Here is a 13,330-nt window from a genome sequence, read left to right as displayed (position 1 = left end):
TGAAGTTATTAATGCAGAGCAAGAATGTGAAATAATTGGTGAATTCATTGATTCATTTTTGCTAGAAATGGTTAAGCTGGACACCTTGTGTTCAAAAATCATTCATACTTAAATCGTCAAAGTTCCCTTTGCTGTGCTTTAAATTTATGGCTTTGGAGGTACAAGATGAAGAACATGAACACAGTTTAAAGCTGAAATCCAGTGATTATATTAAGGTAAACAACCATGGGATTGCTGTGTTAACAGGCACAGGAGTCAATGACAACATAAGGAAGAATATACCATCTGCAGTTGCATGAAGTTCTGGGAGAAAGCAAAAGCTAGAGCAAATAGTTGTAAGTTACTTACTGAAGTCTCTTCACATGACTATGGGAAAATTTTACAACTTTTTTTGAAATTAGAACTTCATGTACAAGTGCTGAAATTCGTGATCAGAGACAGGCAGTCAAATTCTTTCAACAAGTAGCTGCCTTCTCATCTGTCTCCCCAATAACCCTTTCTACCTACAATAATGGTATTGTTTGGTGTCAGCAAAGCTGATAATATGTATAGATCTGAACAGTCCTGTCCTGTCCTGTCACTTCTGCCACTGCCAGCCACAGTACATTATGTTGGCATTTCAACAGTGGTGGAAGACTTAAAGTGCTCTGGAAACAGAGTATCAAAAACATATGTCTACCTAAAACTGGTTTTCACGCTAATCTAGCGGTGGGGGGAGATTACATTTGTGATTAATATGCTGGTCTGGAGACGTGGAGTCCAAGGTCCCGGTCTTGCCACATGCTTCCTTTGTGAATTTAATTTCAATTTCTCTGTTTCTGTTTCCTCACTTGTTTGCTGAGGATAATGGCACTTCTCCTCCTGATGCCAAGTGCATTAGCAGTAGGATGTTTAACTTTGTGATGGTTTTGTAAAGATGAATAAGTAGGCAGATTACCATATTTTTTAAAAACTGCATAGGAAGAAAATGGTTGTAGCTTGTCATTATACTGGACTGGAAGGCATGACCTTTTTTCTTCTAAGTTTGCAGTGTGTGTTTGTGCCTCCTGTTATAAATTATTTGCCTAAGTATTCTGGGCTGAATTTTACAAGTTTATTAGAATGTCAGCATGCTCTAATACTATGTAATGGGGAATTATTAACAATTAAGAATTATTACAGTAAGACACAGCAAAAATTTAAATCAGACCCCAAAGCTAAGGCACAAACTTGCTACAAAGCGCAGAGCCTAGGGAGGCAAAATGTGAAACTGAATTCCTGGCTTGGTACAGCATTTGCGAAAGCTGCTAGGACTTAGCATTTGGCATAAGTACATGTTTGGGGGAGGCTCTCCCACTCTGTATGAATGCCTTTGCTACTTTTGAGATTATATTGCTAGCGAACTAGGCTCTAGGGATGTTGTCCTTAAAAGCATGGGAAAACTGCACATGGTGCAATTCACTTGCCATTAAATCTATTAATGTGCTCTCTAAAGGAAGGACCCTAACGGCTGCTCTTGCTGGCTGGTGCCACCTGTTAATTATTTCCAGAATTTACTGGTTGTTTGGAGTTTGCTGCCCTGGTAGCTGCATGTCTGCCCAGCCACCTCCCCCTGTTTCAGGCTATGCTGGCTGGAAGTGCTGCGCTTCATCTGGGGCTTAGCAGGCAGGGACAACTGCCTTGTATGGCCCCCCAGGAGGAGGGAGAGGCCCTGAAATCCTTGCAGACAAACTGAGGTTAATTGAAGACATTCATGAAGCTGCCTACAAGTAATGGCAGACTGCCCAAAGTTGATTAGAAAAAAACAAAAGACTACTATTACCTTCAACTGGCACAGAATGAGTACTTAGATGATACAAGGAAGCTCTGCTGACAGATGCATTAAAATGAGTGGATATTTTGGTTTTGGGGTGGGGGTTTGGGGTTTTTTAGGGGGTAGGGGTGGTGTGGTCCTGTTTTGGTCTTTTTAACAGTATCACAGGATTGCTGAGGTTGGCAGGCATCTCTGGAGGTCACTTGTCCAACCTCACAGCTCAAGCGGGCCCACTGAGAGCAAGTTGCCCAGGACCATGTCCAAACTGCTTTTCAGTATCTCCAAGGACAGAGACTCCACAACCTCCCTGGGCAACCGGTGCCAGCGCTGGGTCACCCTCACAGTGAAAGTGTTTCCTGATGTTCAGAGGGAGCCTCCTGTGTTTCAGTTTATTCCCACCATCTCTGGTTCTGTCACTCGGCACCACTGAAAAGCGCCTGGCTTCATCCTCTTTGCACCCTCCCTTTTCAGGTATTTCTGAAAATCAGTAATATCCCCCAGACCCTTCTCTTGTCCATGTTGCACAGTCCCAGCTCTCTCAGCCTGTCCTCATAGAAGAGATGCTCCAGCCCCCTAACCATATTTGTGGCCCTTTGTTAGGACTGTCCAGTATGGCCATGTGTCTCCTACTGGGGACTCAGCCCTCTGGTGTGGCCTCACCAGTGCTGAGTAGTAGGGAAGGATCACCTCCCCCTCTTCTGGCTTACCATCCCCTCTGTTTTTCAAGCATATACTTTATTTCCCTTGTTGTGCAGAAATGTATTCCCTGTGATGCTAAAATGTTGTTACAGTTGGGTTCCTAAACTTGGCAAGCAAAACTGAAGTCTGCCAAGGAGCAAGCAAACAAACAAAAATCCAGCAGGCAGGGTGGTGTTTCTTTGTTTTTAGAGTTGTAGTTCCTTCTAGAGCTATGCTGGTAGCACAGTCATCAAGTGTCTTTTGTGACTTATAGCCCTGAGAATTTACATTCTTTTCCTGGTCTTAATGGATACTGAGGTAGCTGTAGGCCATGTACATGTATTTCAAATTACTCTTTCTGATGCATGTTCACTTGTACCTGCCTATGCTGTTTTTTCCTGGGTTTAACATATTCCCTGAGCATGCCATCTTCTTGGAGCCATAGAGACTTCCTTAATCCTGGCAGTCAAACATTTGCATTTCTCTTTTTCACCACGCCGCTCCCTTGTTCTGTTATTAAGGATGGCAATGGGGTGGTGACAGGGGGTAGCTTAACAATCCTGCCTGTTCTGTAATGCTGTTTTGGTTTGCCCGTGTCTCCGAAGCTTGCATGGTTTTGCTTCTCCCCCAGTGAAGCGGGGCCTCTGCCCTCCGTTTTGGCAGCACTAGTGTCGAAGGTTACTTATTTGTATTTACTTTCTAAAAAAGGCAGCTGAACCTGGGCAAGGGGCTGGCCTTTTCCCACACAACTGCTTGTCGGTGCCGTTACATTATTAAATAACGTCGATTAAAGCTGGAATCGTGGTCCAGCAAACACTCGCCTGAACGTATTTGGCACCTTAAGGCGAGGCGACAGCTCTCTTGAGAGAAACACCACAGTTCTGCGCAACCACGTGTCAGAAATAGTAAAAATACTTGGAATTGTTTTGACAGGAGTTTTCTGTTCTGGAAGGAAACCAGCACCGGGCGCCCGACCGGCAGCTGCTTCAGGTGAGGCGGCGGGGCGCTGCAGCCCGGCCCCCGCGCGGTGCCTCGGAGTGCCGGTACGGGGCGGGGGTCACCCGGTGCCACGGGCTCGGCCCGACTGACCGCCCCCGGCCCGCCGGGACGCGGCTGGGGCCAGCAGCGCGACCCGGCCCCCCGGCGCCCGGCGGCGGCTGCGCTCCCCTCACCGGCCGCGGAAGCGGAGGGCGCCGCTCCCGCCTGTCCGCGCGGCCCGGGGCGGGGCCTGCCCGCAGCACACGGCAGCGGCAGCAGCGCGGGCGGAGCGCGCCCCCCGGCGGCGGCGGCGGGCGGGTGCGGGCGGTGCTGCCGCCCAGCGCCATTATCGCCGCCCGGCGTGGCTCCTCCCGGCGGCGGCGGGCGCTCCGCGGGAGCAGAAGCGCCCCGGCGGGATGCTGGGGGTGGCGGCGGCGGCGGCGGGGGGGATGACCTGTAACAGGTAGGAGAGGCGCGGGGGCCGCCCGCCCGCCCCGTCCCGTCCCGCCTCCCGCGGCGGGCGGCTGCCGAGGGCGGCGCTTTGTCTCGGCGCGGCGCGGCCGGGCCGCTGTCACCGGCCGCTGCCCGCTTGTTTGAACCCCCCCCTCCTCACCCCGGTGCCCCGGGGAAGGCGCATCCCCTGTCCCGCCGCGCCCGCGCCTTGCGGGGCAAGGGGGGCGGCGGCCCCGTGCTCTGGCGGGGGGGAAGCGCTGGGGTGGCCCGTCGGTCGAGCTGGTGCAGGGCCGGGGTCCCGCCGGGGGGCCGGGGGTGCAGCCGTGCAGGTGCGCTGCCTCCGCGCCCCGTGGAGTTCTCATTTCGCGGGGGGAACGTTCCCCTTCCCTCCGGCAGCACCGCGGCGGGCGGCAGCGACGGGCACGGCGGGGGTCCCATCGCCCCGTCGGGGTCACGCTCCCGGACGGCGCGGGATGGGAGGGGGATGGGGGTGCTGGCGCGGCCCCGCTGCAGAGAACTGGGGCTGGTACCCAAAGCTCACGTGTAAGGCGCTTGGGACGGGGCGTGAGCACGGGTGGGTGCCCTTGCGTGAAAAGGCGCCTTTCCCTGCGGGAGGTGGTGGTTTTAAAAGGCTGGTGCGAAATCACCTCGGGGTTTATGTGGCGAGATCCGTGTAGCGTTGTGCGTATCCCGTAACTACTGAGTAGCTTTCGGGAAAGGTTAATGGGGATGGGTTTCGGAAAGCAAAGGCTGTTCTGATCGCCTGCTGTTTCGAAGCCTCACCCGTTGTGGTAGCGTCTTGGGAAGCAACGTCCCTAATTCAAGCATTTGGCAAGTGTTGCGCTAATGCGGAAACCAGAGGTGGAGGGAAGGTGAAAGAGCGATTTTGTAGCTGGCTCAGGCTGCAGGGTGAGGACGGCTACTGGCGCACAGACTTTAGCCTGGCGAAAGACCGCCTTATCTTTCCCACACCTGATCTCCACTGTGAACTCCTCCAGCTCCGCACCACGCCTTTGGAGGAAACCTGTGGCAGCGGTGAAGCCAAGCTGAGCTGGGTCCGCCATGGTGGCACACGGTGCGGTAGGACGGGACAGGCTGCTGAGCCGGCTCCGCTCCCGGGGTCAGCGCCCCAGTGCCCCGGGCAAAGGCAGGGGAGGCAGCAGGATCTCACCAGCCTTGCCCAGCTTTAGTTCTAGCTGCTCTGCAGCCACATGCTGAGAAAAAGATGATAGCGTGGTTCAGATGTTCATCAGTATTAAGACAGCTGTTTTTTCTTCAGTCGTTCCAAAAGCCACTTGGTTTCTTAGTGGGTGATGGGTGCTTCCAGGCTGGGCTTCTTTCTGTGTTTCCAAAAGTGGCCAGGTTGCCGGTGTATGTGCCCTGAGCATCAGTTTCTTGTGACTGTGAGGATCTGCGTGTCATCCAGCCCGCACAGGTGCTTCGGCTCGGGTGTGGAGCTCACCTCTCCGGGTAAATAGAGCAATTACACGTTTGGCATCTGTTCTGCTGAAGTTGTTGGGGAGCAGGCCAGCTGCCCTGCTGGTACACGCTTCCTAGGATATGAACTAGGCTACACCCCTGGCATGGTGAGAAATTTTGGGACAAAGTCAGGCGAGAGCCAATGCTTGCACAAACTTGCTGAGATGAAGCAGCAGAGTGCTCTGGTGGGAGCAGCCCACCTCCCTCAGCGCTGTCTTGGGGGGGAGCTTCTTCAGCGCAAAACGCAGGCGGTGCATCCCGCAGCGGGCAGGCAGGTGGGCGGCACATCCAGCGGCAGAGCGCCTATCCCGGGGTACGGCCGGTGACTTGAGCATCCTTCCCTGCCAGCGGGGACGAGCCGTGCTCCCTCCTGGCCGAGCAAATCCTCCCATGGCTGAGAGTCAGCCTGGAGTCCCACTGCTGCTGACGTGCTCTGGATATGAACTGCTTGCCCAGCGAGGGCTGGATGTGGAGCCCCTTGCCTAAGTTGGCTGGCCCCCTCTGTTCGTCTTTTCTCACCCCTTTTTTGGGGTGAATCGCCCTGTCAAGGACTGTGCTGTGCTGTGGCTGAGGAGCTGAAGGTGCTGTGCAGTTGATTCTTGCAGAAGCGTGGCTCAAGGGAGCAGAGGGAGTTGCTGGCCAGGGCAGGGAGTGTGGCTCCCCTGGCAGGGCGGCAAGGTGGGTAGAGGCTGCAGGGGTCAGCTCCTTTGGGGGAGCTGGTTACAAGACTTCTGGCTGAAGGGGTTTTCTTTGGGTGATTCCAGTCTGTTGAGGTCAAAATAAAACAAAAGGGCAAGGTTTGTGTAAGATACATTTTGATTTAGTAAAATGCAAGGAGAGGAAATTAAAAAAATTGGTTCATTTTCTTATTTTGATTCTTTGGGGGAAAAAACCACTGAAAATGCAAATGTTTCATTCAAAACCACATTTTAACAAAATATAAGGTGATCTCAAAGGCTTCCACAGGCTGAAACTCCTCAGAAGTTTTGGATCTTGACTTCTTGCTCTGATTTAGAGAGTTTAACCTGAGTTTTGGGGAAGAAAACAAAAAAGGAAAGAATGACTTGAGGTCTCTCTCCAGATTTGGTACACGGAAGAGCAGCAGACATCTGGTTGGCAGGTACACGCATGGGGTTTGTTTTTCTCCTAGGGAAACTTTTCTTTTTAACTCCCCCCCCGCCCCCCCCCCCTCCACTTTATGGAGGCTATTTGAACTTGAGTCTCTGCTGTGGCTTTTATTTTGCAATGAAAGGAACCGGCAGGCTGGCAGTGTGACCTAAACACCCCTTACCCAAGGCACCGCCATCTCACTGGGCATCACGCTGGGAGATCAGCATGCCCTAAGGAGAGAGGTTTGGGGAGGGATGTGCAGTGTGCCCTGTAGTTGGGTTGGTGCTGGGTAGTGGTCTGTCGTTTGGGATTGCTGGCCGCGCTGTTTGGGGCTGATAGCTAGCTTGCTTTATAAATGTCCTCTGAGTTTTGTGGGCAGCTTTTCCAGCTGGTTGTGCTGAATTCATCTGGATATGTTATCGTTGGAGTAAGTTTCTTGTGCGGTTCAGAGAAAAACATGTGCTTGCAGTTCAGAACCATTATTATCTTAAGCTTTTGTAGTTTCCTAGCACAAACTAAGTTTTCCTTTGTAGCAATGATACAGGCCAGCATGCAGTAAAATACTGAACAAAGCAAGCTCCTCTTTATTCAAAGCATAGCTACATTTGAAAAACTAGCATAGACTTAGTGGATTTACAGCTCTTGTTCCTCTGTAGATGGTGAAGCTCAAAAATGTGGGCACTTTGTAGTGTTACTGGCTTTGACAGGGGACTCCATAAATAAGAAGCCAAATGTGATGCTGCAGTTCGATCTCAGTTTTAATGCAGAGGGCTTTTTCTTAGAACTGGCTCCATACAGTTACTGCAGGGGAGCCGTTAATGTCCTGCAATACACGGAGGATGGTTTGCATAGTTAACAAATTCTTTTTGAAGTCACAATAAAATATTTATTATTGAAGCACTTAAGGCAGGCTTTTCAGCTCCTGCAACTGTGGCTTTGTGCTAAGTGTGTTAGGTTGGACATCCTGATTCATCTGTGCCTTGTTTATCTCCAAAGCACAGTTTAAAGGTTTTTCACTCTGTAGCATAATGCGGTCTCTCATTACTTTTCAGCATAGGCAGGCTTTAACTATTAGCTGTGCTAAAAGCAGCGTGATAGTTGGGGAAATTACTCACGTCAGGTCTTTCCATGATGGCAGGTGCTGATGACAAGGAAAATCAAACCGACAGTCATGTTTTGATAGCCAAAGCCTTCCCTTGCATAAGCTATCCATACCATGAATCAAGCAGCCATGTATGTGGTCCTTGTTTTAGTGATGTGTTACAGTGCACGTCACCCTCACAGCTTGCACAGAAGCACTGATGTTGGGACAGAAAGGGTGAAAGATTGGGAAGGTCCTTATTCAATCTGACAATTGAATGTAGTAGGGGACTGTGCCCTGGAGTTAAATACTTTTCTTCAAATTAGGACACTCCTTTGCAATTACTTCAGCATTTCCTTTCCTGTGGTGTCTTTATGAAAATGCTTACTTATGTTTTTTAAGCAGATAGAAAGGAAAAAAAAAAAAAAAAGAAATCAAGATACTGTAATTTCTTTGTCTGGTTTTGTGCACCCAAATAACCCTTTATGCAAAACAGTTTTATGAATTTGTCTCGGTGCCTGGAGACTGTAGGCAAGGTCTAGGGGACAGAAGCTGCTGGTGTGCCCAGTGACAAACTATTTGTGGGCAAAGTGAAACCATGTTCCTCTGCAAAAATAGCATAGTCTAGAGTATCCTAGAATGCATGAAAAATAGCGTTACAAGAGCAGCACCCAGGATGAAGTTTTATACTCTATAATTTTCATATTGTTTTTCCTTATATTTTAAGTAGTCCTTGAATTCCACCTTTGATCATCCTTTTTTCATCACTTTTTAACTCATTACAAGAACCCACCAGCTACTTCTACAGAATTTGGTAAGAAGATGAGACTTAAAATCACTTGGTGTGTTTAAGGTTGTTTCAATCACTGCTTGCATTATGTAGTTTGAAGAAATCAGAACACACTGGTGGATGGGCTTTTAATTGAGTAAAAGCTAAACCGGTGGGAACAGTGGAGTTAAAACCTTGTGGTTTTTCAGTCACATCGTGGATGGGGAGTTGGTGTGGATAATCTGAGAAACGAAGGCAATGTAATGACATTACGAATGTTTCCTGGGTGGCCAGAGCAGCATGGGGAAGCTGCCATGCTCAGAGTTATAAAGGTTTTCTGTATTAACGTATTGTTTTAGTGTAGTTGGGGGCACTGGGAAAGACCACAGCAAAGCAATGCAGTAACGCCAGCAAATATTTGGGAGGCAACAACATGGCAGAGTGGCTCCTGTCCAGACCTCACACTGACGTGCAACAGCTGTGGGATTGATGTGGGGAGAGAAAACCACACAGAGAAATAGTTTCAAATCCACACTGGGAGGGGGGAAGGGGGCCTTGGCGCTTTGCAAGGACTCTCTGCCTTGGAGATTGGCTTGGCCATCCCTGCTGGGGCTGGGTGCTGCCCGGCGGGGGCAAGGGACTGGCTGTCAGACTCTCACCTTCTGGAGCCGCAGCATCCCCGCGTGCTCCCTCCGTGTCTCCCGGCGCCCTCCACCTCTGATTCGGGAGTGAAGAATACAGCTTGGCAGGGGCGGCAGCATGGGCTGGCAGCCGCCTCTCTCAGGGGAAGGTGGCCCCTGCAGATTCAGGGCTGAATCAGCACAGCAGCCTCTGCGTGCAAATCTGGTGAACCCTCCTGTCACGAGGAAGCACTTGCGCACCGGCGCGTACTACAGTTTCCAGCTTTGCAGGTGAACGCCACGCACGTCTGAGCTGTGTCGGCTGCAGGACAGACCTGTGTTCCGTGGCAGAGAGACCAACATTTGTGCTGGATTAAGTAATTCATTTTTGCCAGGAGCTGCTGGTAAGTGGGCTGAGATTCATTTGGCAGCGATCATCTCCCAGACCCAGCTCTGGCCAGTGTCACAAAGCCGGACGGACTGTCTCTGGGCCATGCCAGGGCAGCTGCTCTTCCCGCAGGTGGTGATTACAGAGACTTTTTAATTAGGCATGTGGTTGTGCTACAACTGAATGGGGTGACCTGCACACTCCTGTCCCCCCATATCTCTCATGTTAGCACTGGGGACCTGAGCCAGCTGAAAGCCCATGGGGAGAGACATTGGTAGATATCTAGGTTTAAAACTGAGTTTGTCTCAATCTGCATCAATTCGTTGATCTTGTGAGTGGTGCTGAAGTTGGGAGGGGAAGGGATGTGGGAAAGGTGGAAACACCCGTTTTGGCAGACACGTGGATTTGTGCTTGGGTCATACAGCCATGGCCTGAAGAGAGGTGCTGAAGTTCGGGTCCTGTGAGGAGGGGCTGGGGATCTAAATAAGGAGGGAGCAGTGTGTGTCGGTGGGCTGGGCTGGGGACTGCGTGCGGCCGTCCCAGGCGCAGTGTCGGGAAGCAGCACGTCCATGCTCCGCTGAACTGGATTGAGGGATCACCTGCCTGCAAGGTCGTTGAATGAGGATCTCCTGGGCAATTACTTTTGCTTGCTGCTATTGAAAGCACACTTGGATATGTTCCCTCTGCAGTTTGTTGTTCCCTCCTACAGCCCTGCCTGAAGGGAAACCACCCCAGCAGTGGTTTTGTCATGGTTGTCACAAAGCTTGTTTGCAGAAATTCACCTTCAGAGGATTCAGAGGAAGGAGACCCCATGTCCCGTCCCTGTGACATGTAGGTTATGGTTAGAAGGGGCACGGAGAATAGTGACACATCGATGCCTGTTTAAATCTACGTCACATTTGTCGGCATGGTATGACTTCATGATCTCAAGGGTGCCCAGAGGCTTTCTTTACCCATTGCTTTCGGGTCCCAGAGGCACTCAACACTGTTTATACCCACTTGTACTGTCGAGAAAAAAAATGGAGCAAGAGCTGTGTCTGTGAGGTCTTGCAGGCTGAGTCCAACCATATAAGAGACACAGCTATAGGAGAGGCATGGTGCACGTGGCCACTTGTGTGTTTTGCTCAAGCACTGTACCGTGGAGATAGGCAAGCTGCTGTGGGAAAGGGGGCTTGAGGGGAGCCGTCCGTGAGCTTCCCTGGGGCTGAAAGGAGAAAGGCAGGAGCCTCTCAAGTGCAACATTTCTGTAGTACTTTAAACATCCCAGAAAACAATGGGGTTTTTCTTCCTTTTGTGTTTCCTTTTGTGAGTATATGCAGTTGCAAGAGAGAGGCGATATTCTGATTATATGAAAAAGTAATCGAAGTGGATCATTTTAAAGCTGCTGCTGTTATGAAAAAGCTGACTTCCGAAATCTTTGTTGCTTCATTCATGTTTTTTTCCTTTTTGTTAGCCAGCCTCAGGAAATGAGAACATTCTTTTGGCTTTCCGTGCCTGAGTCACATCTTATATATATCTATATAAAAATATGTTCAAACATCTCCAGATGTTTTTTTCGGAGAGGTACTTGTTTTGCATTAGGGTATCTGAGCTTTAAGTGTTTGTACACAGTTGGATGTTTCCAGAGTTTCCCATACTTCTCTAGTTACAAGGATATGTATATTCCTGTCAGAAAAGCTGAGGGAGATGTCCTGATAACCTAGGGAATATACAAACAAATAAAAGTAAAGCCTTTAAAGAAAGTGAGAATTTGTTATGTTTAAAAAAAATTAAACTATCAAAGCAGTTGTTTAATGTGAGTTGCATCCAGATATGTAGCTCTTTAATGTTTGCTAAGTGTGTATTTAAAAAAAAAAAAGTGTGAGGAGGAAAATCAAAATCGAAAAGGATCCCCAAGGGAAGGGAAGTAATTAAAATCTCATTATACCCATCTCTGCTGTTCAGCGCGCTGACACTGGGCTCTAGCAGTGCTGTGCGTGCACGGTGGGGTCTCCCTGCCTCCCTCTGTCCTCCCACGGGGGTCACACGGGGATCGTGAGACTTTGCTTTAAAAGGAAAAAAAAAAAAATCCCCAAAAACGTTTAGTTTGACCAAAGGCCAAATATTTAACTTTGGCGGGGGAGGTGGTGGGATTTAGGGGAACGAATACAATTTCCACCCTCGGTTGTTTAATGTAGCTGCACTGAAAATGATGGGAGATGGGGGATGGCGGGTGTCAGCGGTGACCCGTACAGGGGTGGTGGCAGGGCACAGGGGAAGATTCTCCCATGGGGCTCCATCTGCCACAGCCACAAAGCCTCCAGGTGTTCACCGTGGCTTCTCCTCCCACAGCTCCCACTGAAATGCTGTTGAGTTTATGGCTCAGATAAGAAACCTCTCACTGATTAAATATTTTGATTGCATCCTGGCCTTCCAGTTAGTTTCTTTGTTCTTTTCTCATCAGTGGATTAAAGTGGACGTTCAAAACTCTCGCTTGTTGAAATAGTTGTATAAATATGGTCCTCAGGGTAGGTGTTACTTAGAAAAGTATTTCTTCTCTTGAAAAAAAATCTACCTCCTTTTGCCCCTTCAGCATGCTTGTTTGTCGTCGTGCATCAAAGAAGTGTGATTTCTGTTATTATGTCAAAGAATAGTGGCTTATTGTTAATTGTTTGAAATAATCTAAAGGCCAGCGGGGCTTATTATTTTGGCTGATTTCCTGCTCATTCAAACACTGAGGAACTGTTTCAGGTTCACATTAAAAGAAAAAAAAAAAAGTATAAAAGAAACCTGTAGAGCCAGGATAGTCTCTGGGGAAAACTGATGGGCTCACAGCCCTGGGATGAATCCCCCTCTGTTGAAACCTTCAGCAGTTACAATTTCTCTTTTTTCAGAGAGGCAGGCTCCCCTTCTCGCTGGGCATCCCTCTCATGTGATGTCCCCTGTGAAATAGCATCGCCTGTGAAATAGCATCGCTCAGCCCCGCTCGATGCCATGCTGGGAGCTGGATGTCTTCAGGCAGTGGTACAAAGCCATCCAGTCGCCAGGCTGAGTGTAGCTTTGAGGTGTGGCTGGGGCAGCAGGGGGATGAGTTCCATAGCTTTGCAGTAAGGTGAAGCAAGGGAGGAGGGATAGAATACTGCCGGTGGCTACGTGTGGTGTAAGCCCAAAGGTCAGAGTTTCCAGTCTTCGTCTAAGACTGAAAATTGCCTTTTCCTTAGTCACATGCAGGATGGGAACAATTGCCCTGACCTCTCCGGTGGGACCTGGAGAAGGGTCCAAGGTTTTCAGCAGTGCGGGTGTTCTATGTGCCCGGCTCTGGCTGGGTGAGTACAGATCCCAGCACTGTTCTGTTCTCAAGGGAAGGCAGGATGCTCCTCGGTGTCAGCTCACGTCTGAGGCAAACCTCACCCAGCAGACACTGCTTTTCAGACCATCCCTTCCCCAGCCTGCATTAAATCAGCTGCTGGACCAGGGTTTTGTTTTAAAAAATACAGAGGTAATAAAGTGCTATTTTAAGTGTCACATATTAACAATGCTGCTTCATTTTGACGTGAACAAAGCTCTTTGTGCTTGCGATTGCTTAGCTGATACACTGCAAGCGGGAAATTATTTGGATTTCTTGTGTTGAATTGCATCTGAGTCACAAATGTGAAAATCAATAGTTCTATCATCACCATGCAGAGATGGGCAAACAGTACAGTTAAGAGGATCCTTGACATCACCTTTGGGAAAATTACTAGAACATGATAAAATGGCAGAGGATCCAAGAACAGTAATATTGCGTTATTGCTCGACTTTCATGAGAAAGCTTTCTGCTCACCTTGGGCTATTTATTAATTTATAAATAGCTTTGTGAAGCTGTATTTAAAAGAGATATTCAAGGAGTTTGATGCTGTTGCGTGATCCTGATGTCTTTTCAGAGCAGTATCAGCATGGACAGATTTCCAAGGTAGGCAGAATTGTGAAATGAGTGTTTGTGTCATCTGAGGTAAAATTGGTT

General features: G+C 49.3%; 1 protein-coding gene across 1 annotated transcript in view; it reads left to right on the top strand.

Annotated features, from left to right (window-relative positions):
- The first annotated feature begins 3,730 nt into the window (after nucleotides 1-3,730).
- LIMS1 (LIM zinc finger domain containing 1) overlaps nucleotides 3,731-13,330 on the top strand; it is a 76,491-nt gene continuing 66,891 nt past the window's right edge. The window contains exon 1 of the mRNA XM_080377462.1: nucleotides 3,731-3,911. Within this exon, the coding sequence (XP_080233588.1) occupies nucleotides 3,865-3,911 (47 nt within the window). The 5' untranslated portion in view covers nucleotides 3,731-3,864. The remainder of the gene's footprint in view (nucleotides 3,912-13,330) is intronic.

Source organism: Falco punctatus (assembly GCF_963210335.1).
Source record: "Falco punctatus genome assembly, chromosome: 2".
Lineage (NCBI taxonomy): Eukaryota > Metazoa > Chordata > Aves > Falconiformes > Falconidae > Falco > Falco punctatus.
The sequence above is the reverse complement of the archived record's forward strand: the minus strand, read 5'-3'. Positions and strand labels throughout refer to the sequence as shown.